The following is a 26,393-nucleotide window of genomic DNA, read 5'->3' on the forward strand; positions in this document are numbered from 1 at the left end:
TCTACTTCCTCTTCTCTCAAAATAAAGCAAACCCAAAATAATACAGATTTATAACATGGCTACAATGTCAGTATTTGACTCCTTATCCCAGATCTGTAATGGTAAATCCACTACAATTAAAGGCAGTTAATAAATGACACACTGAAAAAGATACCAGTCACCATGACCAGACCTGAGGGGTCTGCTTGAGGATGTAGGACGTGTAAGTCAAGTGCTGAGCTATCCCTCCAGGCCCAGCGGGGCTCTGGGTTCCCGCCGTTCCTCCTCCTGCACCGCCGCCGCCTCCGCCAGCTCCTCCTGCACCACCGCCACCTCCACTGGCAGCGGAGCCGGACTGTAGGTCTGTGAATACAACGATGGCAGCAACGTCATAAAAAGTGTCACGAAGCTCAGCGGAGAAACAGGTGAGCCCACGGAGGTCTCCTTCACAGCATCGTTCCTTTCCTTTCCTATTTTTCTCTTCCTTTCTCTGACAAGAGTGAGAACTTCTTAGAGTTGAAGAGTGACATCTATTGACTTTCACCCGAATGACAGCTGGCGAGTTCAGCTCTGAGGACAGTGAAGAACTTATCTCCGACAACCGTTCTGACCCCGCTGGGGAAGGTTGAGGGAAGTCTGATCCGACACTCTCTAACCCAGTGTTGGTTTTAATCCACACTTCAGTGTGCTCACAGACATGCTTCCAAACCTTCTGGTGTCTGATTCAGTTCAGTGAAACTGCTGGAATTCAGGGTAATTTTATAGTACTCTCCCTTTTCTGTCCCCCCTCACTGCCGGGAAAAATTAAGACTTTCCTTGTACTTATGACCCCAGTGTCCCATCATTATTTTTTTGTTCTTCAAATTCCACTTTAGGGACTTTGGACCCTTTTTACTTTCTTTTGGTGACATACATCAAGTAAGATCTAAATAGCTCTCTGATGAATTCTGGAACACTTACACTGTCCTTTTCTTACACATTTAACTTTTGGATATAACACTGTTTAAGTATGAGGTAAAAACACCAGGGTGAGAAAGTGGAAATCACCCATTAGAGGCAATACACAAAATGGCGACTAGCTTACGCACTGCGTTTTGGCAAGGGTGGCTAATTTCTAATGAACTTGATAGCTGTACCAATCGTAGTTCTGATTCAGAGGTAGTAATTCCTTTTACTGTTTCCTTTTCAACTACCCAATTATTTTTCTCTGCATGTCAAAGTGAAAGTTTATGTATCTGGATAATTGCTTAATTTAACTGGGGCTTTAGGACATGTGTTTGGGCTGAGGCTGTATTTCCCTTTCCATCTCCGAACCTGGCGGACTTAAGAATGTCTCAAGAATGGCAGGCAGGGACACTAGGTTCCAGTCCTATCCTTATCTCCTTTACACAGAAATAGGTTCCGGCTTCTGGAAGGAGACAGAACTTCTTCCCAGGGACCAGCAATTTTGGTTCCCAGCGAAGGACAGAGCTCCTCCTCCCCTTTCGGTTCACGCAGACGCCGGCTCCCGACAGCGCCTCCACAGCCAGGTCGCCTCCGCCTGGTGCCGTTCCTGCCTGACCCCAAACTTCCGGTGGGTAAGCCCAAAATAACAGTGCTACACCTCTACGAGTATGGCGATTTAAAGCCAACTCTAGTTAAATTATGCATATGTTTTCAGTGCATTTGGGCCAATACTACCATTACGCCACCAAGCAGCGCTATGGAAATGCTTCCAGGAACAGGTGAGGACCGCCCCTCAGGTGAATGAGATGAACATACCCAGAGACCCAAGAACCAAATGACTTAGCGATGAACTAACTAGCATTACTGGTGGCTCGCAGGATGGCTCCTTGAGGGATGAGCAGCAGTTTCCCTTTTCCGGAAGGGTTCTTGCTGTTCGTTGTGAGGTAGAGTTTTGTGCCAGGTGGCAGATTCGCCAGGTTGGCCAAATTGGTGGCTGGTAGCTGCAATGTTGCCATCACTAAAATGGTAAAAAGAAAAAAAAAGAGGAAAAACACTAAGATAAAATGGAAGTGAAGGCAATGTTATCTCTAAATTTAAAACAGAGAGTAATAATTATTAAAAAACACTAACATCTCAGCTGGCTCTGCCCAAAACAAAAACACACACTAACAAACTGAACTCTAAAGTTCATTTCTCGATGCAGAATGTGTTAAAGCTGGATATTCTTAAATATCTTAATTAAAAAATAATTTATATACTAGAGTCTGCTATAGAGTAATTCATATTTGTATTTCAACACAGTGACTAAATGTCCTGTTTTGCCCAGAACAATTCCAGTTTCCACCTCTGTCTCATAATTATTAACAGTAGCTCGTGTTACTCTCAGAAGTGCTGTGATGTAGACAATCAGTAAAATAATCATCCCACCTGTGGATGAACACACACTGTTCTCCCTTTGTCTAAAGCCCCTGTGGTCAATTTCTACTAAGGGATGAATCCACTGATGAGAGACAAAACTTCCAGCCTCCCTCACTGTAAGAGCTACAAAATGCTACAGTCAACAACCGGCACAAATGCTATAAAACCGCAGCTCGTCTTTTCAAAGTCTAACCTATACCAAAGAACTTACCCCTGAGAATTTACTTCTTGATGCACATGGCTATAAATCTTCTAAATGTGAGTCTTAAAGACTTACATATCAAATTCTCTAGTTTCTTTGAATTTGAATCCCCATGAAACAAAGCCTACAGAACAATATGAGTCACCACCAGGGAACGGACCCTTAGAGACTTCTCCAGCCTGCTAAAGTGGTCCTCCTCATTACCACCAAAACTTTGGGAAGCAAGAACCCTGGAAGCTGCCCCCAACTATCAGGGACTGATTAAAACTGAGTGCCATCTCTCTCCATTATCAGAACTAATCCCGTCTTACACCACTGTGTGTTTCTGCCACTGGCAGAAGCACAGACCTGTGTTCAGCCACCTTACCCGAGGTCTTCTCTCTATACTGCTCACAGCCCTGACATGAACCAGTCCTATTCCTCCCTCCCTCCCTCTTCCCCTCCCCCCAGGAATTCCTGCTGTAGTCCTTACACCCTCTGGAACCTCAACCTCCTTGAACATTATTTCTTTTTGTGAAAATTAAACCTGTTAATCCTCTGAAGATGTCACTTCTCCAGCAGCTCCCTTAGCTAGGGGTTGTTTTGTTTGTTTATTATATTACCATAATATCTGAGAGCCAGGACTAGGAAAGGTGCCTTTTTGCTCTCCAGTTTGGCTTTTAGACCATTATCAACCCTCGCTCTAGGAAAAACAAAACAAAACAAAACAAAACACAGATCCTCTGAGGTTTATGCTTGGCTATACCATCTTAACCTCTCTTTTTTGCTCTTATTTACTGAACTCCCAGTCACTTCTCATTTGCTGAAGACTGACTCCTGACTCAAAGCCTCTCTATGCTAAAGACTCGTTCTCAGTGACCGCACTGTAGATGACATTTTAATTCTCTGGCTTCTCAGGTGCTTGATCTTCTAAACTGCAAACATCGCTTCTTCTAGCACTCATGTTCTACGTCACAAATGAGCTTTGTCATCACCTGCGGTCCTCCACCTCTGAAGCCTCCGTCTGGTACACCCCCTGCCTTCTACCCTTCCATCTCACCGCAGCAGCTCTTTAGCTTCATCAAGACCTTCAAGAGTTAGTAAATACTTAATGTCTTACGTATACATGTTTTTCATGCCACCACAGAAACGACACATCAAAGCCCAAAACACATTCAGAGTGTTTAAACTTTTGTGTGACAGAGAATGCTCAAGTACCCCAAAGTGCTGCAATGACCACCACAAGTTTGAAGTCTGGAACACACCCCAAAGTGGAGATGAGGACGAATGAGAACTATAATTAAAACCTGAATGCAGCATCATAAAAATACCCTCCATCTTTATTGTTACTGCGTTCTCTCTCTCTCTCTCCCTCTCTCTCTCTCTCTCACACACACACACACACACACACACACACACACACACACACACCCCTCTTACTAGGTGTTGCTAGACAGAATCAAATACCAAATGAAACCACCAGCAAAGAACATTTTTGGCAGGTGCTGCTGAAAGGGCCCCAGCAGTGTTAGTTACCTGAACCCTGCGGTCCACTCTTCTGAGGGCCAGCAGCAGTGACCTGAGCCTTGGTTAAGGTCTGCACCGGCTGAGCGACAATGGTTCCTCCGCCTCCACTCACAATTGCTTTGGCAACTCCTTGGGTCACAACTTGCTTTGGACCAACTGCTTTGGCGACGGAAGAGCTGGCCTTGGCTACAAGGATCTGGCCGCCACTGATGGCCACAGCCTGTTTCACTGTTGAAGGTAAAGTGGACCCGACGGGCACCCCAACGACCTGTTTAAAACAGAGGAAAGCCCAGCGGTGCTGCTTCTCAGTCCTCCCCGGAGCTCTGAGAACAGAACAGTCACGTGTACTAGCGAACGACAGAGTGGAGCCCCAGAATTAGTAACGGAGTCCAATCCGACGCAGGAAAGCAAACGACAGATGTGAGCAGGAGCAATACTTCTTACAATCTGGAGATTATTACAATGAGAGGTTGTAGTTTTTCTCCTCACCCCAGCTACTATTTATCACTTATTTGAATTATAAAAACTAATACGTTTCTACAGAAAATACAAAAGTGTAAAGAAAAATCCTACTCATTCAGAAAAAAAACTCTTAATATTTTTAGTGAATTTACTTGGAATTCTTCTCAATATTCATTTAAAAAGAGTAGGATCACTCATGATTTTCTAGTTTTTAATTCTACACATCACCACTTTCCAGTTACTATTTTTAAAAACATTTTTAGATGACCAAATGATATTACAATATATATATACACCACAATGTATGTAAATGAACATTTCATGACTTTAGATACTTAGGCAATTTTAAACTTCACATTATGAAAAACTGTGCAATAAACACTGTCATTAGAACTATAAACTCCACTATAAAAATTTAAATATCAGCCCTGGTTTGTGTGGCTCAGTGGATTGAATGCCGGCCTGTCAACCAAAGGGTCACCATTGATTCCCAGTCAGGGCACATGCCTGGGTTGTGGGGCAGGTCCCCAGTGGGGGGGCATGCCAGAGGCAACTGCACATGGATGTTTCTCTCCCTGCCTTTCTAAAAATAAGTAAATAAAATCTTAAAAAAATAAGTATCACCTCTTCTGTAATCCCTTCCAGGTTATCTCCATCCAAAACGATTATTTCTTCATCTCTCGAAATCCTGCAACTCATGCTACCTCTTCTAACTGTTTTTTAAGAAATCTTGTTTTTCCATGTACTTCTAATCTTTCCTTTCCTAAAGGTAGACATTTGGTTAAAAATGAAAAAGTGTAAACTAAAAGGTTAAAAAGGTTATTTAATTGAATTTAAAAAAATATTTCATTTTTAGAGAGGGGGAAAGGGAGGGAAAAAGAGAGGGAAAAACATCGATGTGTGAGAAAAACACTGACTGGTAGCCTCTGGTATGTCCCTAGACCGGGACCGAACTTGAAAGCCAGGCATGTTCCCTGACTGGGAATCAAACCAGCAACCTTTTGCTTTGTCCTATGATGCCCAACCAAGCCATACCAGTCAGGGCATATTTAACTGAATTTTGAAAGACCCCAGTACCTAAATTACGAAAGTTAGAAATACCTAGTTTTGAAAATACTGTAAAGTGAACTCTCTAAAAGTAAGAAAATACTATAGAACTCTTTTAAAAATTGTATTTTATTGATTATGCTATTGCAGTTATCCCAATCTATCCCCCTTTGCTCCCCTCCACCCAGCGTCCCTCACTCCCTCAGGCAGTCCCCACACTATTTTTCATGTCCATGGGTCATGAGTATAAGTTCCTTAGCTACTCCATTTCCTATGCTGTACTTTACACCTCCATGACTATTCTGTAACTGATTTGTACTTCTTAGTCCCCTCACCTCTTCACCCACTCTTCCTTCCCCTCTGGCCACCATCAAAATGCTCTCTGTATCCATGACTCGATGTCTCTGTTCTTGTTTGCTTAGTTTGTTTCTTAGATTCAACAGCTGACAGGTATTTATTACCATTTTATTGTTCATAGTTTTGGTCTTAACCCTGCAGTGGTCGCGCTTCCTAACAGAGTGTGAGAGGTCATGTGAATGATGCGGGTCATCCAACTCTGTTGCAGAATTCCAGATAATCTGCACCTGGGCTGGAACCCAGGTGATGCAACAGCTTTCGAAGATTATTAATCTGAGTACATGAAGCACTGCCATGTCAACATTAGACTAAAACTGATGATTATTTTGCAGGGATGACTACTGTCATCCACGTGACCCCTCAAGGGTTAAATAAGTCCCTTTAACATTTCATATGATAATGATTTGGTGATGATGAACTCCTTTAGTTTTTTCTTGTCTGAGAAGATCTTTATCTGCCCTTCAATTCAAATGATAGCTTTGCTAGTACAGCAATCTTGGCTGTAGGTCCCTGTTCTTCATGACTTCGAATCTTTCTTGCCAATCCCTTCTAGCCTGCAAAATTTCTTTTGAGAAATCAGCTGACAGTCTTATGGGAGCTCTGTTGTAGGTAATTCACTTCTTTCTTGCTCCTTGTAAGAACTTCTCTTTATCTTTAACCTATGGCATTTTCATTATGATGAGAATCTTGGAGTGGGCCTCTTTGCACTGATCTTGTTTGGGACTCTGTGCTTCCTGGACTTGCATGTTTATGTCCTTCACCAAATTAGGAAAGTTGTCTTTCACTATTTTTTCAGATAGATTTCCAATTTCTTGCTCTCTCTCTTCTTTTCCTATGATGCAAATGTTAAACCTCTTGGAGTTGTCCCAGAGGCTGCTTATACTATCCTCATTTTGGGGGGATTCTTTTTTCTTCTTGTTCTGATTGGTTGTTTTTTGCTTCCTTATGTTCCAAATTCTTTATGTTAGAAATTCTTCATTTCTAACTGGATCTTTTAAATACTGCTGAGTTCCTAAATTCCTTGAGCATACTCATAACCAGTATTTGAACTCTGCATCTGATAAATGGCTTGTTTTTTTCTGGAGTTTTGATCTGTTTTTTCCTCTGGGCCATGTTTCTTCTATCAACTCAATACCTGTTGGTTTTTATAGCCAGAAGTTATGGGGACTTATCTTCCTGGCACTGGAACCCTGGGCTGGGAATCCTTGCTCCCGAGATATCCCTCTAGAATTTTTTATTCAACACACATGGATGTGGGACTAGTCTGTTCCATGTCTTCTCCCCTCCTACCAGTCTGAATGGATGTGGTTTTTTTAATTCCGTAGTTATCAGACCTCCATTCAACTCGATTTCTGATGGTTCTGAGTGATGGTTGTTCTATAATTTAGTTGTAATTTTAATGTGGTTTTTCGAGGAGGCAAGCTGTGTTTACTTATGCTGCCATTTTGACTGGAAGTTATTACAGAGCTCTTTTAAAACAAATAGTAGGATGTTCAATTAGAAGAACCAATATAATTAACAGCATGGTGGGGCAGTATCTTCCACTCCCCAGGTCTTTATTTTATAAAGAGAACTTCTCACCAGAAACTAGATGAAAAGGTTTTTATGAGAATGGCTAAAGATCAGCCCTAAAAAGGCAAAAAAGATAAAGAAGTACTTTTTACCCATAAGATTGGAGAGGAAAAACGTAAAAGTCTGATAATGCCAAGAACTGGCCACAGGATATAAAAAAATAGGAGCTTTTGTTCACTGACTGTAGAAAAGTAAATTTGTATATCCACTCCAAAAAGGCATCAGCATGTCTAATAAAAGTGAAAACGCACGTAACCCATGTTGTAGCAACTGTACTTTCAGGACTACAGGGAACCCCCGAGCATGGACATCTGGGGTGCTGACACCCCACACAGCTGGAAAAACCAAGTACAACTCAGCTCCCCCAAAACTTCACTACCCCAAGCTGCCTCTCAGTATCCACCAGGACCTGGTTCAGGAACCCCCGCAGGTACCAAACCTATGGATGCCCAAGTCCACTACAAAAAACAGCGCAGCTCAACACGGAGAGTCAGCCCTCTGCATCCATGGACACCCAACCACAGACTGAAAAGAGCACAGGCACTTACTGAAACAAATCTGTACATTAGGACACCTGTGCAATTCAAAACCATCTCGCTTAAGGGTCCACTGTATCTTTTATGTAAATTTTCAAACATGCAAACATTACATGTTACTTACAGCTATGTGTTTACATAATAGAAGTATGGAATGGAAAGCTACACGTCCAAATTCATGACAGTGTTGCTTTTGAAAAGAACAAAGTGAACTTCACCAGTCATGTTTTATTTAGAGAAGAAATGATTTAAATTAAATAGTAACACTAATTCAGGGATAGTATTCATTACATTAGTACTGATTATTCTCTGTATTTTACTGAAATTTTAGAATCTTTTTAAAAAAAAAGATTTTATTTATTTTTAGAGGGGAAAGGAGAGAGAAAGAGGAGAGAAATATTAATGCGTGGTTGCCTCTGGTGTGTCCAACCACTGGGGACCTGGCCTACAACCCAGGCATGTGCCCTGACTGGGAATCGAACCAGAGACCCTTTGGTCCACAGTCCAACACTCAGTCCACTGAGCCACACCAGCCAGGGCTTATTTTTTTAGAATCTTTATAAATTAAAAAATAATAGGATTACTAAATAGATGGAAAAGATGATCAGCCACATACAGCTGATAAATGAGAATTTTACGTTAAATAATTAGTAAATTGTATATGTTTCTTTTCAAGGAATGTGAATGTAGAGAAATACACTTGCCATGTACTTGGATAATAGGCTGATGTCAAGGAAATGTCCCCAGTCGCCTACATAAACTACAGAATAACACAAAAGAGAGAACACAGGTGTTTCTAAGCAGTCAGACCTGGTTCCCAGTTTTGTTTCTTCAGATAGTAGCTGGTAAGTTATTTAACTTGTTAACTTGAGCTTTAGCTTTAGACATCTCATCAATAATATTTATCTCGTAAGATTATGAGGCATAAAAGAGTAAGTTTATAAAATGCAAGCCAACAGGAAATACACAGTAAATGATCGCTGCTGCTGACCATAACACTATAACCTGAAGAATGGTAATCTACACAACTACTTGGATACTCAGCAGATACAGAGAGAGTGCTGAGGGGTATTTGTCACTGTGTTCAGCATCTGCCCAGGGCACTGGACCTTGATCCTAAACCCTAGATTGTTCGTCATACAGAAATTAAAGTATGTACCATCTGATCTCTGCTTTAAAATATTCTAGGAAGAGAAATAAGATTAGCAAAATGCTGATAATTGCTGAAACTACATACTGGGTACATGGGAGTCGTTTATTGTATACAATAGTCTCCCCCTTTTTATCTAAGTTTAAGAAAGGAGGGAGGGAAAGAAAGAAGAAACAAGAGAATGAAAGAACAAATTTTAAAGAAGCAAGCTGACCTGGAACGGAGAAGAGAATTCCCCTAGCCGTCTTGTGTCATTAAAACAATTCCCGAGGACCCTGCAAACCGCTTCATTCTGACTGTGTGGGCCTCACTCTGCAGACAACACAGTGTTCCTGTGGCTGCCGAACGGGGAGGGTCACCCCCCAGAGATGTGGAGACACAAAAACTCTTCTTCATAATCAGGAAGTTTTCTGTGCATTCACTTAAAAGAGTTTCTTAGTAACAGAAAAACATCTTCGGTGTATAGCAGAAATTTCCAGTTGAACCTCAACTTCATACTTTGCTTCTGTCTCACAGAAACAGAGCCCCGAGTTGTCAGGTTAGGGACATGGCCACTTACAACACTGCCTATGTTTTCCGGCCCCTGCACAAGTAGGTCTGGTCACAGCTGATTTCTGGCTCAAGGCACGTGAACAGAAGGGATGAGTGCAACTTTCTGGCTGTGCCTCCTCTCTCCGGTTCCCCTTCTCTCTTCCTCTTGGCCAGAAATACGAAGATGGCAGCATGAGATGGAAGCAGCTATCTTAGCCCACAAGGTGAAAATCAAATTTTGAGAATGACAAAGCAACTAAATAGGAATCTAGATTCTTCATGATTGTGGGATCAACACACCAGAACTGCCTACTGGTCTTTTATGTATGAAAGAAATAAACTTACTTAAGCTTCTGGTTTTGGATATCTTGGTTACAGCAAGTGAACATTTTTCTAGGACAAGTCTTCACATATCCTAAATATAGCAAATTTGCCTATTGCATAAGCTCAATTACACACAATCTATTTTGTGTTCCTAAAGAGAGCCAATTTCTTACAAAATAATACATACATATTGAACCTATTTTACTTACTTTCCCCAAATTCCATGCATCTGACTTGCTTTTCTCTCCCTACGCCAAACTCTATCGCCACACTAACTGCTTCAAAATTTCCAGGATATGACACAATCTCTCCAAGAGTCAAATAAAACGTGGTATCCTAGGTTGGCCACGGGAGGGCAGTTTTTACTAGCAAAGCTTATCCACTAAGAACACAGCACTGGCAAGATTAACAGCTCCTCCTTCATTCTAAAAACTAGAGAATGAGGAAGTTGGGCCTTCTTCTGGGGGAACCCGACACACAGCTGTCTATGGACACAAGGAAGGCTCTTCAGTAGAAACTACAACCCTAAATTAGTTTTGCTTTTCTTTCAAACACTATAACCTTTTGGCCTAGAACCTTCTCTGTACTCCTAATTTCCTTCTAGTTTTACAAAGCAGGCACCCTTCCTTTTGTATTGTTATAAACACGTCACTTAGATTCATGCTTTGATTCAATGTTTCTACTTATGCCCTTCCTGCGCCCTTTACAGATACTTGTAGGTCAGAATTCACTTCAGTGACAGGAAGGTGAGGATTCTGTACATGTGACTTTCCTTCCAGACACTGAACATCACAGCCAATTACGATTTAGTGCTCAGTGATAACTGCTGTTACCATGGCACTCGTGCATGCGTACAGCAGGCCTGTCCCCAGTCATCTGCATTAGTACCTGCTCTGTGCTAGGTCCCTCCCGTGTGATGATCTCTAATCTACAACTGAAAGACAGAAGATATTTTCCCAGAGATAAACCTGCCCAGGCCACACCAGTAATCACCGGTTGAGATCTGAGATTTCTAACAAGCTCTAGTCTGAAGCTCTATTTTTTCTAGTCTGAATACTCTTTTTACTGTACATACTGCCTGCTTTCCCACATGAACCCACTGATCCCTATCTCTTTTCAGGTCAAAAGTTGAGCCCCTCTCTACTTTCATGAAGAAAATAAGCTGTGTTTATACTGTGCCAAAGTTGTATGGAAAGTAAAACAGTCCCATCTTGTTCATCCTTTCTGGTTTCCAGCAGTTTCTAGGAATGTACTTCATCAATAAGCAGGGACTGCCTGGTCGTGCAGAGAGCTCCGTATCTTGAGTCCAAAGCATGAATTAAATTTCCTGGATAAACGGTGACGTCTTCTCATGCCCTAGTGCTTCTTTGCAGTTCTCTCATATTCTTCTGTAGCTTTTCTTTTTAGTGCCCTTAAACTTTATTCAGGGCATTCTAGTGCAAACCCATCTACTTCCTCTCAGTCCTCCTTGCCATTGGGTGTGCGGCAACGGGACAAGAAAGCCAATCCAGTTCTCCTGCACCACTGGATGAGTGGATTTGCAACATGCAAAGCAGCGCAAAGTGGAAACTAACTTATTTAGAGCGTCTGAGCATAAATAGCAATGCTGTATTAACTCAAAAACCAAAATCGGTAGTACCATATATCTCGAAGTGAAGTAAAAGAGATTCTGATGAACATACACAAAGTGTCTGAGTAGGAAGTCCAGATGACAGTAACTCACTCACTACCAGACACTAACAAAACACTTGCCCCTGGTCAAAACCACAGCAGGCGCATCAGCAAGCCGCTGGGGCAGCCATCTTAGTGGTTCTGGCCGTGTAAGCCGCCAAGTTGAACTGGTGCTGGAGCTCCATGGTTCCTGAATGTGCCTGATCATACGAGTTTAAGTAGGGGAGCTTTTTAAACATCCAGACCCCCAAACCCCCAAGATGATCTGATTCAGTAAGTCTGAGACAGGAACCTGGGTATCTCTATGTGTTTTTAGTCGCCAAGTGATTCTTATGACCAGACACACTGGGGAAAGGAACGGACCCTTACACATTCTAGGACCACCTATATGACACCGTAAATTTTCACTTTGATCCTCATGTAGCTATCTAGACTAAGCAATATAAAATCTTTGTGTGTTGTAAAGTTTTCCCCTAAAAACAATGAACTCTCCCTAGATAGGCTGGGTCTCAAGTTGAAAAACAAATACTTCACATAATGTTCTTAACAGCTTTAGAATATATCTGCCCCCTAAGTCGGATTATTTAACTTCGAATGTTCTAACGGCATGTTTAAGTACAGACGATGGCACACATTTTAATTAGCTCTGGGATGAGGAGTCTTGGAATCAGCAGGCATGGGTTCAAATCCTCTGTCACTAGTTGTAGGAAAACATGAATCTGTGTGTAATTTACTGCTCTCCCAACACCTTAATTCCCCACACTTCCGAATTATACAGAAAAGAAACTCTCCAAAGAGCCAACCATCACTGCACAGATCACAGAGCCTGGACATCAGAGGTAACACGACAGTACCCTCCTACCAGAAACAAAAAAGTAAACCGCATGTAAGACCTTGGTGCTGTCAGTTACCCATTTCGGAACGTATCGGTGGGAAGCTGTGTTCGTGAAGTCAATCACCTTCGCTGCCATAGAGGTAACGTAGTGTCCCTTTGCCTCTGTGCCTGGAGCCCCCGTCGCACTGTGCATGCCCCTGCTCTTGTCAAGGATTACCGGAAGAGCAGGAGGAGCGCACAGCAACTGATGTGCTTTCCCAATGGGCTGTCACCTACAGGGGTTTCCGGGACTGCAACCTCGTCACCCTTTACCTTGCCAGCACTTGTTAATTATTTAGGCAAATAACGGTCATTTACCTGTTGACCTCCCCATCCCTACCCAACACAAACCTTGGAGGGCTGAATCTTTGGTGACTGGGCAGTCCCTTCTCCAGCAGTTATGACCTGTTTTTGAGGGGACACAGCTATCATGTGACCCCCTTTCACAGTCACATACTGAGGGAGTGGTGACTGGCTGGCTGCTCCTGTTGTGGGCACGTGAGAGGCTTCACCAGGTTCCTGTTTGATGATTACCTTGCAACAAACATGATAATGATACTGAATAAATATCCCAAGACAAAAGCTACTAATATCTGAATCTATTCTGTTTGTTGTAGGAATTAATGAATTAATGAAGCTTGGTCTGTGAAGAATGACTCCACCAGAAAGGTAAAAATACTGCTTCAAGGTGACCCACAACAGCTACTAAAGGGACCACAGTAGGGTCTGGACTTGATCCTCTGCATTTGCAAACTGAGCCCAGTCATCTGTTTTAGATACTGGTGACAGGCAGCAGAGAAACATACTGTGCTCTCTGAAGCTCCCGTGTTGCTGGGCCCCAAGGCTGTCCTGTGGACACCACTGAATGAGTGGAAGCACATCTCCGAAGTAGGACCTGGTCTTAGAACTGAGACAGACCAGTGAGTTACCTGTTGCGGGGCAGCGTCCGTCCACGCCAACACGCCGCAAAAAAGACCACGTAACAAGACCTTATGACTTGTAGGATAATCCCCTAAGAAACACTCACTTTTGTAAAAGCTCCAAGTCCTCCAGTTATGGGTTTGGGGCTTTGAACCTTAGGGTGACTCCCAATTGGGCAAAGAGGTGGCATAGATGCAAACAAAGAATCTTCCTGCTGTGAATGTAAAAATACATATTGTACAATTAGGATAAAATGCGTGATTTCACATACTCTATAGTCACTTATCTTTAATACAAGTATGTTACATTCTCTAGCACCATAAACCAAAAACCAAACCAAAACTAAAAGCCCAAACCTCTTTGGGGTCTTCTATACCAGCATTTTTATATCAAACAAATGCAAAAAAAGGCTTGGCAGGAAACGCCAAGGTAACCTGGCAGAAACCCACTCCTCTGTGCCCCATACGCTGGGAGGCTCCTATCACACCACCCCTAAGGTTTAGTTCACTTGCTGGTTTGCAATTCCAGTCTCCTGCCAAATTGATTTCTTTTCTATCCCTAGAGCCTATGTACTAAATAAATAAATGAATGAGACGAGCAGTTAGAGTGCTTCAGTGTTTCAGAGTACTCACAACTTGATTTGTTATCTGTACACAGAAGAAATACCCGGGGCATGGGGAAATTTTTCAATAAGCATTTAAAACACAAAATGACCAAAAGAACTCAATTAGCACATGCAAAGACAACAAAAGTCAACATCCAAAACAGTGTCATTTGTCTTTAATTCTCAAATACAAAATGTAAATCTCAGAGGTAATTTGTCATAAATAAATGTTAAGGGAAAGAAACAAAGTTAAGAACACTGCCTCACTGTGTAATGAAGAGATCATCAACAAATATTAAAAAGCAGACTGGCAAAGAATTAAGACTTTAATGGAAATTATTTCAATTCAGGAATCTGTGTAACATAATGCTCACAGACTACACTGAATTCAGAGACAAAATTCGCCTGTATCATCATCATTAAGTGCCTAAGAAATGCTATGTTTGCACCCGTCATGGGAGAAATAATATTTGAGTTCTTAGGAACTCTCCTACAGGAGTTTATACCTCAAAAGGCCTGGCATTAAGGCAGTCCCGAGAATGATCAATAAGCTGAATGACTAACCAAAGAGTAAGTATTGTCTTTGCTAAACAGTGAGCGTATATCTAGCACTTTGATCTGAACAAGTCAGGTCCAAATTTCAAAGGACTTATTACTCTGAAAAATGAAAACCAAAGTGGATAGAAGAATTATTTTTAAGTAACTAAATGACTGACATATGGAAAAATAAGGAAATATATTTACTCCTTGTTGGTAAAAATATAGGAAAAAGGTATTTGTCAGATGAATATTTTTATAAGGAAAAATATATTAAAAAGCTGCTCCCTCCACACCCCCACCCCCATAAAAATAGGCAGCCTCATCAGGTAAGTTTTCAAATAGATACTGAGTAACCAATAGAAAGAAGCATTGAGAAATAGTTTCTTTTTCTTCCTTCCTTCCTTCTTACATAAAGATTTTATTTATTTTTTTAGAAAGAGAGGGAGAAGAAGATGGGGAGGGGGAGGGAGAGGGAGAGGAGGGGGTGAGGGAGGAGAGGGAGGGGGAGAGGGAGGGAGGGGGAGGGGGAGAGGGAGGGAGGGGGAGAGGGAGGGAGGGGGAGAGGGAGGGAGAGGGAGGGGGGAGAGGGAGAAACGTGGATTGATTGCCTTTTGTATGTGTTCCAACTTAGATGGAATCCACAACCTAGGCATGTGCTCTGCCCAAGAACTGAACCAGCGACCTTTCACTTCGTGGGATGACACCCAACCAAGTGAGCCACACCAGTCAGGGGGAGAAACATTTTCTACACTAGGAAAAGATCAAGGTAAGGTATAGAACTCTGGAGTAAGATGATCTTTAAGATACTCATTACTTATTAGCCTAAAGCACAGGTGGCAAACACAAGCCTGCGGCAGAATCTGGCCTGACACCTTGTTTCTACCCAGTGGCAGCACTGAGCTCTAGCTTAATTGTTATGGAGTAGTTACATTCATACAGTCCTAAAATTACATTCGGCCCTTTGAAGGCAACCACAACACTGATGTGGCCCCTGGTGAAAATGAGCATGACACCGAAAGGTTCTACTTCACATAATTTGCAGTATCAACTGACAAACTATTGTTGAACTGAAAGACACTGTCTTTAAAACTAGCAAAATGCAATAATGTAATAGAGTGTTACCTTGACAGTAGAAGTTACGAAGCTACTTCCATGAATTTTAGGAACAGGGGAACCTGTTTCCTGGGAGGCCTGAGAGGCAGCGGAGAGCTTGTTGGTAGGACTTCCTGTGAACAAGGCAGATGTAAAAGTGAAGTATAAATTGCAAAATGAAATTTTAAAGCATTTTCTACCATCCTCTCCTTTTCCCCACTATTTATTTTTCATTTTTAAGGGCTGAAAACTTACAACCCTGAAGCTGTTATAGAAAAAATACAAGGATTCATCCTACAAAGCTGACCACTTCACTAACCTGAAAAGGGACAGAAGCTAGCAAGGGAGTGTAGAATAACAAGTAAAATAAGTACACTTACATATACATGCTCTGTTACTTATATAAAAAGATAACACTAGAAGAGTGGTATTGGTTGTTTAACAATGTGCCAAACTGTGTGCGTTCAAGTACATTCTAGCTCCTTCTAAGTAGTAACCAGAAGGTTATACCTCTTTGAAAATACCTCCAACGTTTCGCATTGTATACTCCATCTGTGCAACTACCATCAGGGTCTGATAAAAATAAGTCCCATTATCTACAGTCAAAAAATGACCAAAAATGGTATCTGATCATCTACCCATTTACAAACTTGTCTGCAAAGACGTCTGGCTGATTGCCAAACTAAACATCCTCACAGGACACCTAGTTAGCATCCCTACATACACATTCAAAAGGTTATTTGGTAATTTCTGAAAGTAGCATTTATTTATTTATTTTTAAAGATTTTATTTATTATTTTTAGAGAGAGGAAGAAGGAGGGAGAGAGAGAGAACATCAATGTGTGGTTGCTCTTGCACAGCCCCCCACTGGGGACCTAGCCTGTACCCCACACATGTGCCCTGAGTAGGAATCAAACCAGCAGCCCTTTGATTCTGGACTCAACCCACTGAGCTACACCAGCCGGGCGGAAAGCAGCATTTATTTTTAAAAGAGTTCCACAATCGCCGTAACTGTTAAAAGAACCAACTTTTCTAAAAAAATCAAAACCAAAACAAACAAACTAACAAACAACCTCTACTCGGAATGGCCTGACACTTTCATGTGTGTTAAAATATTTTGGGGAAAAAGTTTCATTATGTCACAGGCCTCTCTCCTAATTTCTCTTAATTAGAAGTGAAAACTACAGTAAAGTTTACACTTAGGAGCACATGTTTAAGTAGTTTAATTGAAAGGAGTAAGTAAAATGTTAGTGCAAGTACTTTTAAAACAACGCTGAAATGCAGTCTGTAGTCACATGAGCTGATGGTGACCAACATGGTAAGTCCACAGCCGTTTTTTACTCTTCCCATCAGCGTTTTCTGTTTATAATGGTGGGGTACACTTTTCCTCCCACACGTAAAAATCATCGTATTCACAGAAAAGTAAAGATGGCTTTTTAACTTGGGGTGAAATATACAGGGCTCACAAAATTATTCTTGTACTAAAGCTTACTTTGAAAAAGTTAGTAACCACACTGCTTGCAGGCACGAAAAGAATGAATGTCTTCCAAATGAAATAAAATCAATTTTTTTTTTGAAAATTAATTATGGCTTACTTTTAATCTTTAGAAACTAAAAAGAAATCTTAAGTAAACTACTAAAACAAAACTTTTACAAAGAGTACATCTTCTCTCAGAAATAGCACTGGTGTTACTCTTATATATTCCCTTCTGTTCATGGATAAAGATTTCAATCTCCCATTAAATGGCTACTAAGTCACGCTAGAATTTCATCTTTAAAAAGACCCAATCTTCGGATCGTGTAAGTAGCGGTCACACACACACCTGCAGTGGGAGTGGCGGCTCCAAGCACCTGCCCTGGCTTGTCCACGATAACGTAAGGATTGCTAATAACAGAGCTGGCAGCACCTTGCTTCACATGGACTGGAGTGGAAGTTGGGGTTCGAGGCAATGGTGACGGACTTGGTGTTGATATAGGGGAACCTTTATTAATCAAAAAGAGAAAAATACACTAAGCAAAATAGATATATTCAATCCATATAAGAAGATGCTGGAAGATAAAGAAAGAAGGGCAGGACTGCCAGGACAGAGGTGACAAACTGGGAAAGCAAACACGACTGTATGCGTCAGGTACTCAGCAGCAGCAGGCGGAGGCCGGGGATCAGTGTGTTTCGCCCTCTGCAGCCTTATCCGTGGGACAGCACCATGAGCACCAGCATCAATGGGGAGCTTGTTAGAAACAGACTCTCAGGCCCTACCCCAGAACTGCCAAATATAAATCTGTATTTTAACAAGTTCCCCCGAAGGCACGTTAAAGTTCAATAAGCCGTGCTTTATATAAGTGTGAAACTGCTGAATCTCTAGATGATAAATCTCTTATCATCGTTGGCAGGTTGTTATGATACTGGCTATACCCGAAGATGCTAAAATTAGTAAGGAAATTAGTTAAGTGAACAGTTTTCCTTAGGAACCAGGAGTATTGATTTGCAATTAATTTCCAACAGGAAACTAGGAAAGTCACTCACTCCAAGTGAGTTTCCGTTAGCACTATGTGACAGCCACAATCCAGACAGTCATGTTCCAGAACATGCTCCGGGTTCCCAATGTACAAACACCCTCTGTTGTATTTTACTGACTAAATTTGTCACCCACAAATTTCTCTAAACTTCAAACCAATTTATACATTCAGCCTCTTCCACCTCTGAATGAGCAAGTTCCAAAGTGCTTCTAACTGGTAGGTAAAATGATGCATTCTTTAGTTCTCATCAATCTCAAAGCCTTGGATCATACTTCCACTTAATTTTCGATTTTTAACAAAGACCATTCCTGCCCCCCTTCATGAAGTACCATACAAAAGCCTCCCAGGGCCTAAATATTTTTATGACTCCCTTTCATGTCTTTTCTGAGTTGGTAGAGTCAAAACCATAAAGTATATTCCCACTAAAAGTTTATCCAACATAAATGTGAAATTGCCTTCAGGCAATGAGTAATTCAACCTTGTCGAAAATGAAGGCTCAGAACTACCTACTGATAATAGGAATAAATAATTTTTCTCATGTGGTTAGAGAGTATAAAAGATATTTCAACTGCACACTGAAAGGCTTCTACATGTTTTCTAGTAGCTCTGGTATCCTTATATAATCCCCAAAATGTAACTCCCACTTCAAATTCAACCATAATCCTAGAGAACATTTTCCTGTGCTGATTCTTGGAGATGAAAATTTGACTTCTTTGAGTTTCACTTCTTGCCTCATCTCTAAAGTTGTTTCCATACAGACGACTTTTGTTTTTGCTTTGTGGCATCTTTGCTTTGCTTTGCTAATCAAAAGTGATTACTTGTTAAATAAACAAAAACCCAGCTTAGTAGAACTAAAAAAAATTTTTTAAAACCACAGTACTTTGTTTTTTTTTAATATCAAGGTGTTCTTTTAAAAAAAAAAAAAAACATTTTATTTATTTATTTATTTATTTATTTATTTATTTATTTATTTATTTATGCTTAGAGGGGAAGGAGAGAGGGAGGGAGAGAAACATCAGTGTATGGTTGCCTCTCGTGAGTCCCCTGCTGGGAACTGTCCTGCAAGGAACTGGCCTGCAACCCAGGCATGTGCCCTGACTGGGAATCTAACCTCGATCCTATAGTTTGCAGGCCCGTGCTCAATCCACTGAGCTACACCAGCCAGGGTTCACAGTACTTTGTTTTATCATTCCAACAATTTTACACGCATCGACTTTACACACATCATCTGTGTACCTGAAACAATCTTGCAGCTCATGGTGATGGGCTGGAAGGATTTCCCAGGTGACTCAGGATTAGGAGCCTGACTCGGTGGCACGATTTTGCAGCTTGATGCTATTGGCTGAAAAGCTGAATTGCCATGAGAACAAAACATAACCTTCTGGGATGTTGTCATTTTGGTGGGTGTTCGTTCCAATGAAGATGGCAAAGAATAAAATGTAGTGTGTCTCTCAGTTTCAGTATTGGCTGGGAATCCTGCTTGAAATGAAACAGGCAAATGATAAATCATTAATCACTTTGAAATAATAAAGCCTTACCTTTGTGAGAAAATGAAACAATAAAAATCTTCCATCATTTCAGCAAGCAGTTAAGCCATTTACTAGCAGTAAAATAAATATACTTTGTGGTTATCTATTATTTCATTATACATTTTGAGATGAAGTATGTTCAACAATTCATGGATAAAGCAGCATCCAATCTAGCAGAGGGAAAGGGGCTCCAGAAGCCGTACAAAATGAAAGCCTTTCAGAGGCAGAAGGGGGCAGGAACGAGGCAGCTGGAGGAGTAAAAAGCAAATTGACTGTGGTGAGGTGACCTTCCTTAGCGGATGGCAGGGGCCTATCAGGCAGACTACCTACCTACCCAGTGCAGACTTGGGGATTCCTGACTCACTGCTTTAAGATTCCATTTCTGGGAGAGGCCGAAAATGTAATTCGGTTTCAGTTTGGTGACATGAGGCTTGGTGTAAGTGACCCCATGTGAGGCCTGTTGTATTATTTTTTAACAAATGTAAATATGCATAGAATATGTGTAAAATGCTTCTTTAGAAAAACTAGAAAACATATTAACTATAAATCTTAAACAATCTAAAATAGCCCTGGCTATTGTGCCTCAGTGGATTGAATGCTGGCCTGGGAATCAAAGGGTCGCCGGTTCAATTCCCAGTCGGGACACATGCCTGGGTTGTGGGCTGGGTCCCTGGTGGGGGTGGCATGGGAGACAACCGCACACTGATGCTTCTCTCCCTCTCTTTCTCCCACCCTTCCTTCCCCTCTGTCTAGAAATAAATAAATAAATAAATAAATAAATAAATAAAATATTTTTAAAAAGTAGATGAATTCATGATGTTTTCCCAACTTTTTATATATAAATCGAAAACTGTTTATATTAAAGAGGAAAACTCAAAAAAATTCACTTAATCTAATGATATCATATCTTATTAAATGCCCATAAAGATGTAACTAAAATTTGCCCTGGCTGGTGTAGCTCAGTGGACTGAGCGTGGGTCTGTAAAGCAAAAGGTCGCTGGTTCGATTCCTGGTCAGGACATATGTCTGGGTTGCAGGCCAGGTCCCCAGTAGGGGCCCCATGAGAGGCAACCACACATTGATGTTTCTCGCTCTCTTCTTCCCTCCCTTCTCCTCTCTCTAAAAATAAATAATTGTACTTTGCTTTTGCTTAGAATAGAATGATAAAAAACTGGTGTGCACTGGCTGGTGCCTGGGTTGCAGGCCAGGTCCCCAGTAGGGGCCCCATGAGAGGCAACCACACATTGATCTTTCTCTCCCACTCTTTCTCTTTCCCTTCCCCTCTCTCTAAAAATAAATAAATAAAATATTTTTAAAAAATATGCAACTAAAATTTAAAGAGGAATAAAGTTGAGATTTTATGTATAAACTAAAATATTAATATCACATGAAAATACAGTCTAAGAGACTAAACTAATACCACTTAGAATCAATTTTATTTCTTACATGTAAGTTATATAAGTGAACACTTAAATACTTAAACATTTGTTGATGCTGAATCTTACATTTTAAATAAGGTATTTAATATTTAAGTTCACACAATCGGGAATCAGACCTGAAAAGTCTCTTGTAACTTACTAGGAGAAACTACTGCAGTTGTCAAAGGATAAAAATTAATGCTTTTTAATTCCAGAAAAAATATATAATTTTCTTCCACCTAAAAATGTCAAAATTCAATATATTTCTGTATTTACTATACATAAAATAGCTTAAAACACACGTATCTTTAATTAAAACCTACCACTATAAAGAACGGCAACTCACTGAATTAGCTGGAATTAGTTGGAATTTACTACATTTACTAAAAGATTCGAGTGCAACGACAGTGGCAGAGACGTTACGCTCTGCACAGCAGCGACAGTGCTGGACACGGTTGCGACACAGCGCTGTCCTCAGACGGCTGTTTATAATTTCTCCGTGCCACGACAAATGAGAAGTAGTCTTCCCTCTAATGAAAAAGACTGGTGCAACTTAAAAATGCAACTGCCTTTATCTGCTTGGTATTAATTATGATAGTTCCCTAAACTGGATTGAAAAGTCTTTATTATGGTAAAAACGGGTCTTTCCCCTCATCTTTGTTGTATTTTTAATGCCTATCTCCTCTCTAATATGGTTGTTAAAATATCCACATTCTTCTGTTCTTCTCCGGTAAGACAAACCTACAAACCCAAACTAGAGCAGAAAGTCAGTTTAATGATATGCCCCAACCTTATGGACTTGGATAAGCCTTGCTTCTCTGAGTTGCCTGTTGTAAAAAGAAGCCCCAAGGCACAAAGGCACTTGACAAGAGAAACTGGTTTTACAAAGTCTGTGCTGTAAAACCCAACATTAATACTGCAAAATCAGGACTGAAGTTTTTGTTAGGCAACCATCCAACTGTACAGGGAATGTTTGCGAGTTCGTTTACAATGGTGAGGAGGTGACGGCAGGGTGACCTGCTGCCTGCCAGTGCATCTCGCATGGAAGAGGTTTTTGTTTTTTTTTTAAAAAATAATTTTATTTAGTTATTTAGGAAGAGGTTTTGATTCTCTCTGCTTAGCTGCACCCGAGACTTGTGTTCGAGTCTCCTTCTCTAATGTGCACACAGGTTTGCTAATTGATTTTTCCAATTCACTACCATTAAATTGATGTTTTGTTCTGTTTTCTCATGTGGGAAGAGTAGTACCTATTCCTTAATTAATGATTTGTCATACTGAATAAGATTTGTGGAACAGTCTAATTTATAACACTGATTTACTCAAGTATGTCCTGGAGAGAAGGAATATAGTTTTTTGTTGAATCTACAAAAATAGCAATATGGCCACAGAAAATCAAAGTGACTTCTTTTTAAAAAATGTAGTGCTTTTTAGTGAGTGTTGTGTTCTACAAAACATTAGAAGAACTTAATGAAACTACTTTCTGAGGTGAGTGAGCACCTAGGCACTTTCACGGCAGAAGTGTGCAGCAGAGGCAGCACGCCCGCTTAGGGAAAACCTCCATACACTCCAAGTCTCTGAAGGCATCAGTTCAATATTATGCAAAATGAGAGAAAGGAATGCCCCAGAGTGAGTCCTCCACATAAGGAACACATACATTTCCACACAAGGGAAAACATATTACCTTTCTCCACAGAGGTATCAGGTCCTGGCTCACGAGACTGCTTTATTGGCGAGGAAGCCTTCACTGGGGCTGGAATGGTCAAAGGCAAAGATGGTGGTGCATCAGAGGCATCCGACTCGGAGGACTGAGGGTAAGTGGAGTCTTCTCCGAGGGAGTGCCGGTGCAGCTCCACGTCCACTACCTACAAAACCGGGCAGTAACTGAGCTCGTGAATTCATCATCAGTGGCCAGAAAGCCCCAAGCCTTCTAAGAATGTGGTACTCTAAAAGATATGACAGAGGATTTCTAGTAATACTTGAAAGGCAATTTCAATCTCAAGAACTAAAGAACGACCCCAGAATATAAACTATTCTGGCTTTATAGATAATTGAGTAAAACCAATCATAAAATTGGGGTCTTTCCATTTGTTTCAATGCCTTAGCACACTCATCCCCCAAATCTCTGCACATCTGCTTCTTTCTCACCATTAGGTCTCAATCAAATGTTGTCTTTTCAGACCTTCCCTGACCAACCTAAGTAAAGCAAGACTCTTGTTCCCCTGCTATTCTCTATTGCACATACTGGTAAGTGAAACCTTATTTGCTTTTATGCTTACTGTACACCTTCTCCTGTGCTCAACAGAACCAAGAATGGAACTTCTTGGGAACAGCAGCTATCTGTGTAGAAATCTGCATGCTCAGGAACTGGACCAGTGCCTAGCATACAGCACGTGCTCAATAAATATCTTCTGACATAACAGCACATTTCCCTAAAGAGAGTAAAGTGTAACTAGCTAATTATAATGGCTACTGGTGATATATCATGAGTACCAAAAAAGTGGGGGAGGTGGTAAGAAGAAGAACAAACAAAGTTGGAGGTCTCACATCTTCTGATTTCAAAACCTAAAATTACAAAGCTACAGCAACTGCCAAGTGTGGCACTAGCATAAACAAAGACATGTGCACCTCACGTATATGGTCAAATGATTTTTGACAAGGATGCCAAGACCACTCAATGTGAGGACAATCTCTCAGCAAAATGGTGCTGAGGAAGTTGTAGATCCACATGCATCAGCATGAAGGTGGAGCTTTACCTTACACCATATACAAAAATTAATTCAAAATGGACCAAAGACCAAAAGATAAGACCTAAAATAATAAAACTCTTAGAAGAATACAGGGGCAAAGCTTTGTAACACTGGATTTGGAATGATTTCCTGGAAATTACACACAAAAAAACAGGCAACAAAAGAAAAAATAGATAAAGTGAACCATGTCAAAACTAAAAACTTTTGCCCTGGCTGATGTAGCTCAGTGGATTGAGTGCAGCCTATGAACCAAAGGGTTGCTGGTTCAATTCCCACTCAGGGCACATGCCTGGTTGCAGGCCAGGTCCCCAGTTGGGGCCACATGAGAGGCAACCACACGTTGATGTTTCTCTCCCTCTCAGATTTTTCCCTCCCTTCTCCTCTCTCTTAAAATAAATAAATAACCCCCCCCAAAACCTTTTGTGCATCAAAGAACACAATCAACAGAGAGAAAAGGTAACCCCAAATGGGAGAAAATATTTGTAAATCATATATTTGATAAGAGACTAATGTCAAGAATATAGAAAGAACTAAAACTCAACAACGAAAAACCAAACAACCTGATTCAAAGATGGGTAAAGGCTTTGAAGACATATCTCCAAAGCTATACAAAAGACCAATAAACCCATGAAAAGATGCTCAACATCGATTAACATTAGGGAAATGCAAACCAAACTCACAATGAAATACCATTGCATACCCACTAAAATAAGCTGCAATCAAAAAGATATAAAATGACAAGTGCTGGAGAACTGGAACCCCTACACACTGTATATAAAATGGGGCTGCTGTTATGGAGAACAGTGTGGCAGTTCCTCAAAAAATTTAAAACAGCCCTGGCTAGGTAGCTCAGTTAGAGCATCATCCTGATACTCTAAATCTGCAGGTTCGATCCCTATTCAGGGCACAGATAAATGAAACAGCAAACTGATGTTTCTCATCACCCCCCTCCCTCTCTCTCTTAAAGCAATGAAAAAAATTTAAAAACAGAATACACTATGAGCCAGCAATCTCACTTCTATTTATCCATCCACAAGAATTAAAATCAAGGACTCAATCAAACAGACTCACATTCTTAACAGCATTATTCACAAAGCCAAAAGATGTAAGCCACTCAAGTGCTCTCTGACAAATAAATGGACAAACAAAATATGGTATGTAATACAATGGAACATTACTCAGGCTTTTCTGGAAGGAAATTCTGACACATGCTACAACACGGATGAACCCTGGGAACATTATGCTAAGTGAAATATGCCTGTTACAAAAACAACAAACGACACTGTATGATTCACTTATATTGTATCTAGAATAGTCAAATTCATAGACAGAAAGTAGAAGGGTGGTTGCTAGGGGCTGGGGGCAGAGGAAAATGCTTAAAAATAGTCAATTTTATGAGTATTTTACCACATCTAAAAAACCAGACAAAAAGGTGATATAAACTATTTTTTAAATTTTAGCACTCATTTTTTTCTAAATATGAAAATCAATTTTCAGTCTACTTGTTCCCAAAAAATACTGTAGGAAAAAAAACCTACCGTCTCTGCTCCAAGAGTCTGTAAGCCAGTGTAAGTTCTATCCAGCTATTAAAGACAAAAAGAAAGTTAAGTTTCACTGTGCTTACTTATACATCTTAAGATAAAATCTTATTTAAAATCTTGTCAAGTATTATGCTTTAGATGATGTTTACAAAAACTATGCAAAAATACTTTAGGCTACATCATTTTCATATTTTCTAGTTTATAAAAGTAGCTTCTCTGTAAACTTCATTGTTTCATTCTTGGGACCACATTTTAAGGGAAACACTGATAAAAAAACAGAACTGTTATCAAATGGCAAGAGGAACTATTTCTAGTTTCAGGCACAGCATACAAGAAATGTTACAAGAGCAGGTTTTGCCTGGAGAAGAAAGGACTTAGGAGAGTCCTGAATGCTGTCACTGAACTTTAGGGTTCGTGTAAAGCAAAAGTCCTGTTCTGAAAAAATGAGATCACAACTTTTTAAAGGCAGTTTATGAAAGACCCTTCCAAACATTTATTTACTAAATACATAAATGGGTTAGCTGGGAATTACTGTGCCCCAAGGTGATGGTTGAGAACACGTTATATGACCACTTGTCAGGGCTGCAGGATATGCCAATTTCATACATTGTGGGCACTTTAAATTTTATATAACTCAAATACTTAGACTAGTTTAATATTTAACACAACTACTACAGTATCAAATATAGATTGGTATGTACTACAGAATTCAGGATACAGAGAGATCAATCACTATGGGCTTAACTAGCCAAGGAAAGTTATTGGAACTTGGAGAATGGAAAGAATTCAAACAGGCATTCCAGGAGAAGGCAGCCCAGGGCATTTCTAGCACATGAACGGACTGACGGGGCTGGAGCAGGATGCTCATGCAGGGTATTCACCGGAGATAATTTAGGGGAAGTGAGTTGA

The 26,393-nt window shown here is 40.7% G+C and overlaps 1 protein-coding gene across 5 annotated transcripts in view; it reads right to left on the reverse strand.

Moving 5' to 3' along the window:
* The window catches only part of YEATS2 (YEATS domain containing 2), an 85,078-nt gene that overhangs the window by 24,419 nt on the left and 34,266 nt on the right, over nucleotides 1-26,393 (reverse strand). For 2 of the 5 annotated variants that reach the window (XM_053657705.1, XM_053657703.1), the window contains exons 9-18: nucleotides 25,478-25,526; nucleotides 22,878-23,054; nucleotides 19,486-19,725; nucleotides 17,556-17,714; nucleotides 15,763-15,866; nucleotides 13,603-13,710; nucleotides 12,927-13,109; nucleotides 4,061-4,319; nucleotides 1,781-1,942; nucleotides 173-342 (exon numbers count right to left, since the gene is read on the reverse strand). In XM_053657705.1, the coding sequence (XP_053513680.1) occupies nucleotides 173-342; nucleotides 1,781-1,942; nucleotides 4,061-4,319; nucleotides 12,927-13,109; nucleotides 13,603-13,710; nucleotides 15,763-15,866; nucleotides 17,556-17,714; nucleotides 19,486-19,725; nucleotides 22,878-23,054; nucleotides 25,478-25,526 (1,611 nt within the window). Of the gene's footprint in view, nucleotides 1-172; nucleotides 343-1,780; nucleotides 1,943-4,060; nucleotides 4,320-12,926; nucleotides 13,110-13,602; nucleotides 13,711-15,762; nucleotides 15,867-17,555; nucleotides 17,715-19,485; nucleotides 19,729-22,877; nucleotides 23,055-25,477; nucleotides 25,527-26,393 lie in introns of all 5 variants that reach the window. The other 3 variants (XM_053657704.1, XM_053657701.1, XM_053657706.1) reach the window with 2 other exon arrangements.

The sequence above is a fragment of the Artibeus jamaicensis genome, unplaced genomic scaffold (assembly GCF_021234435.1).
Source record: "Artibeus jamaicensis isolate MK-2021 breed Jamaican fruit bat unplaced genomic scaffold, CSHL_Jam_final scaffold_474, whole genome shotgun sequence".
NCBI classification, from domain to species: Eukaryota; Metazoa; Chordata; class Mammalia; order Chiroptera; family Phyllostomidae; genus Artibeus; species Artibeus jamaicensis.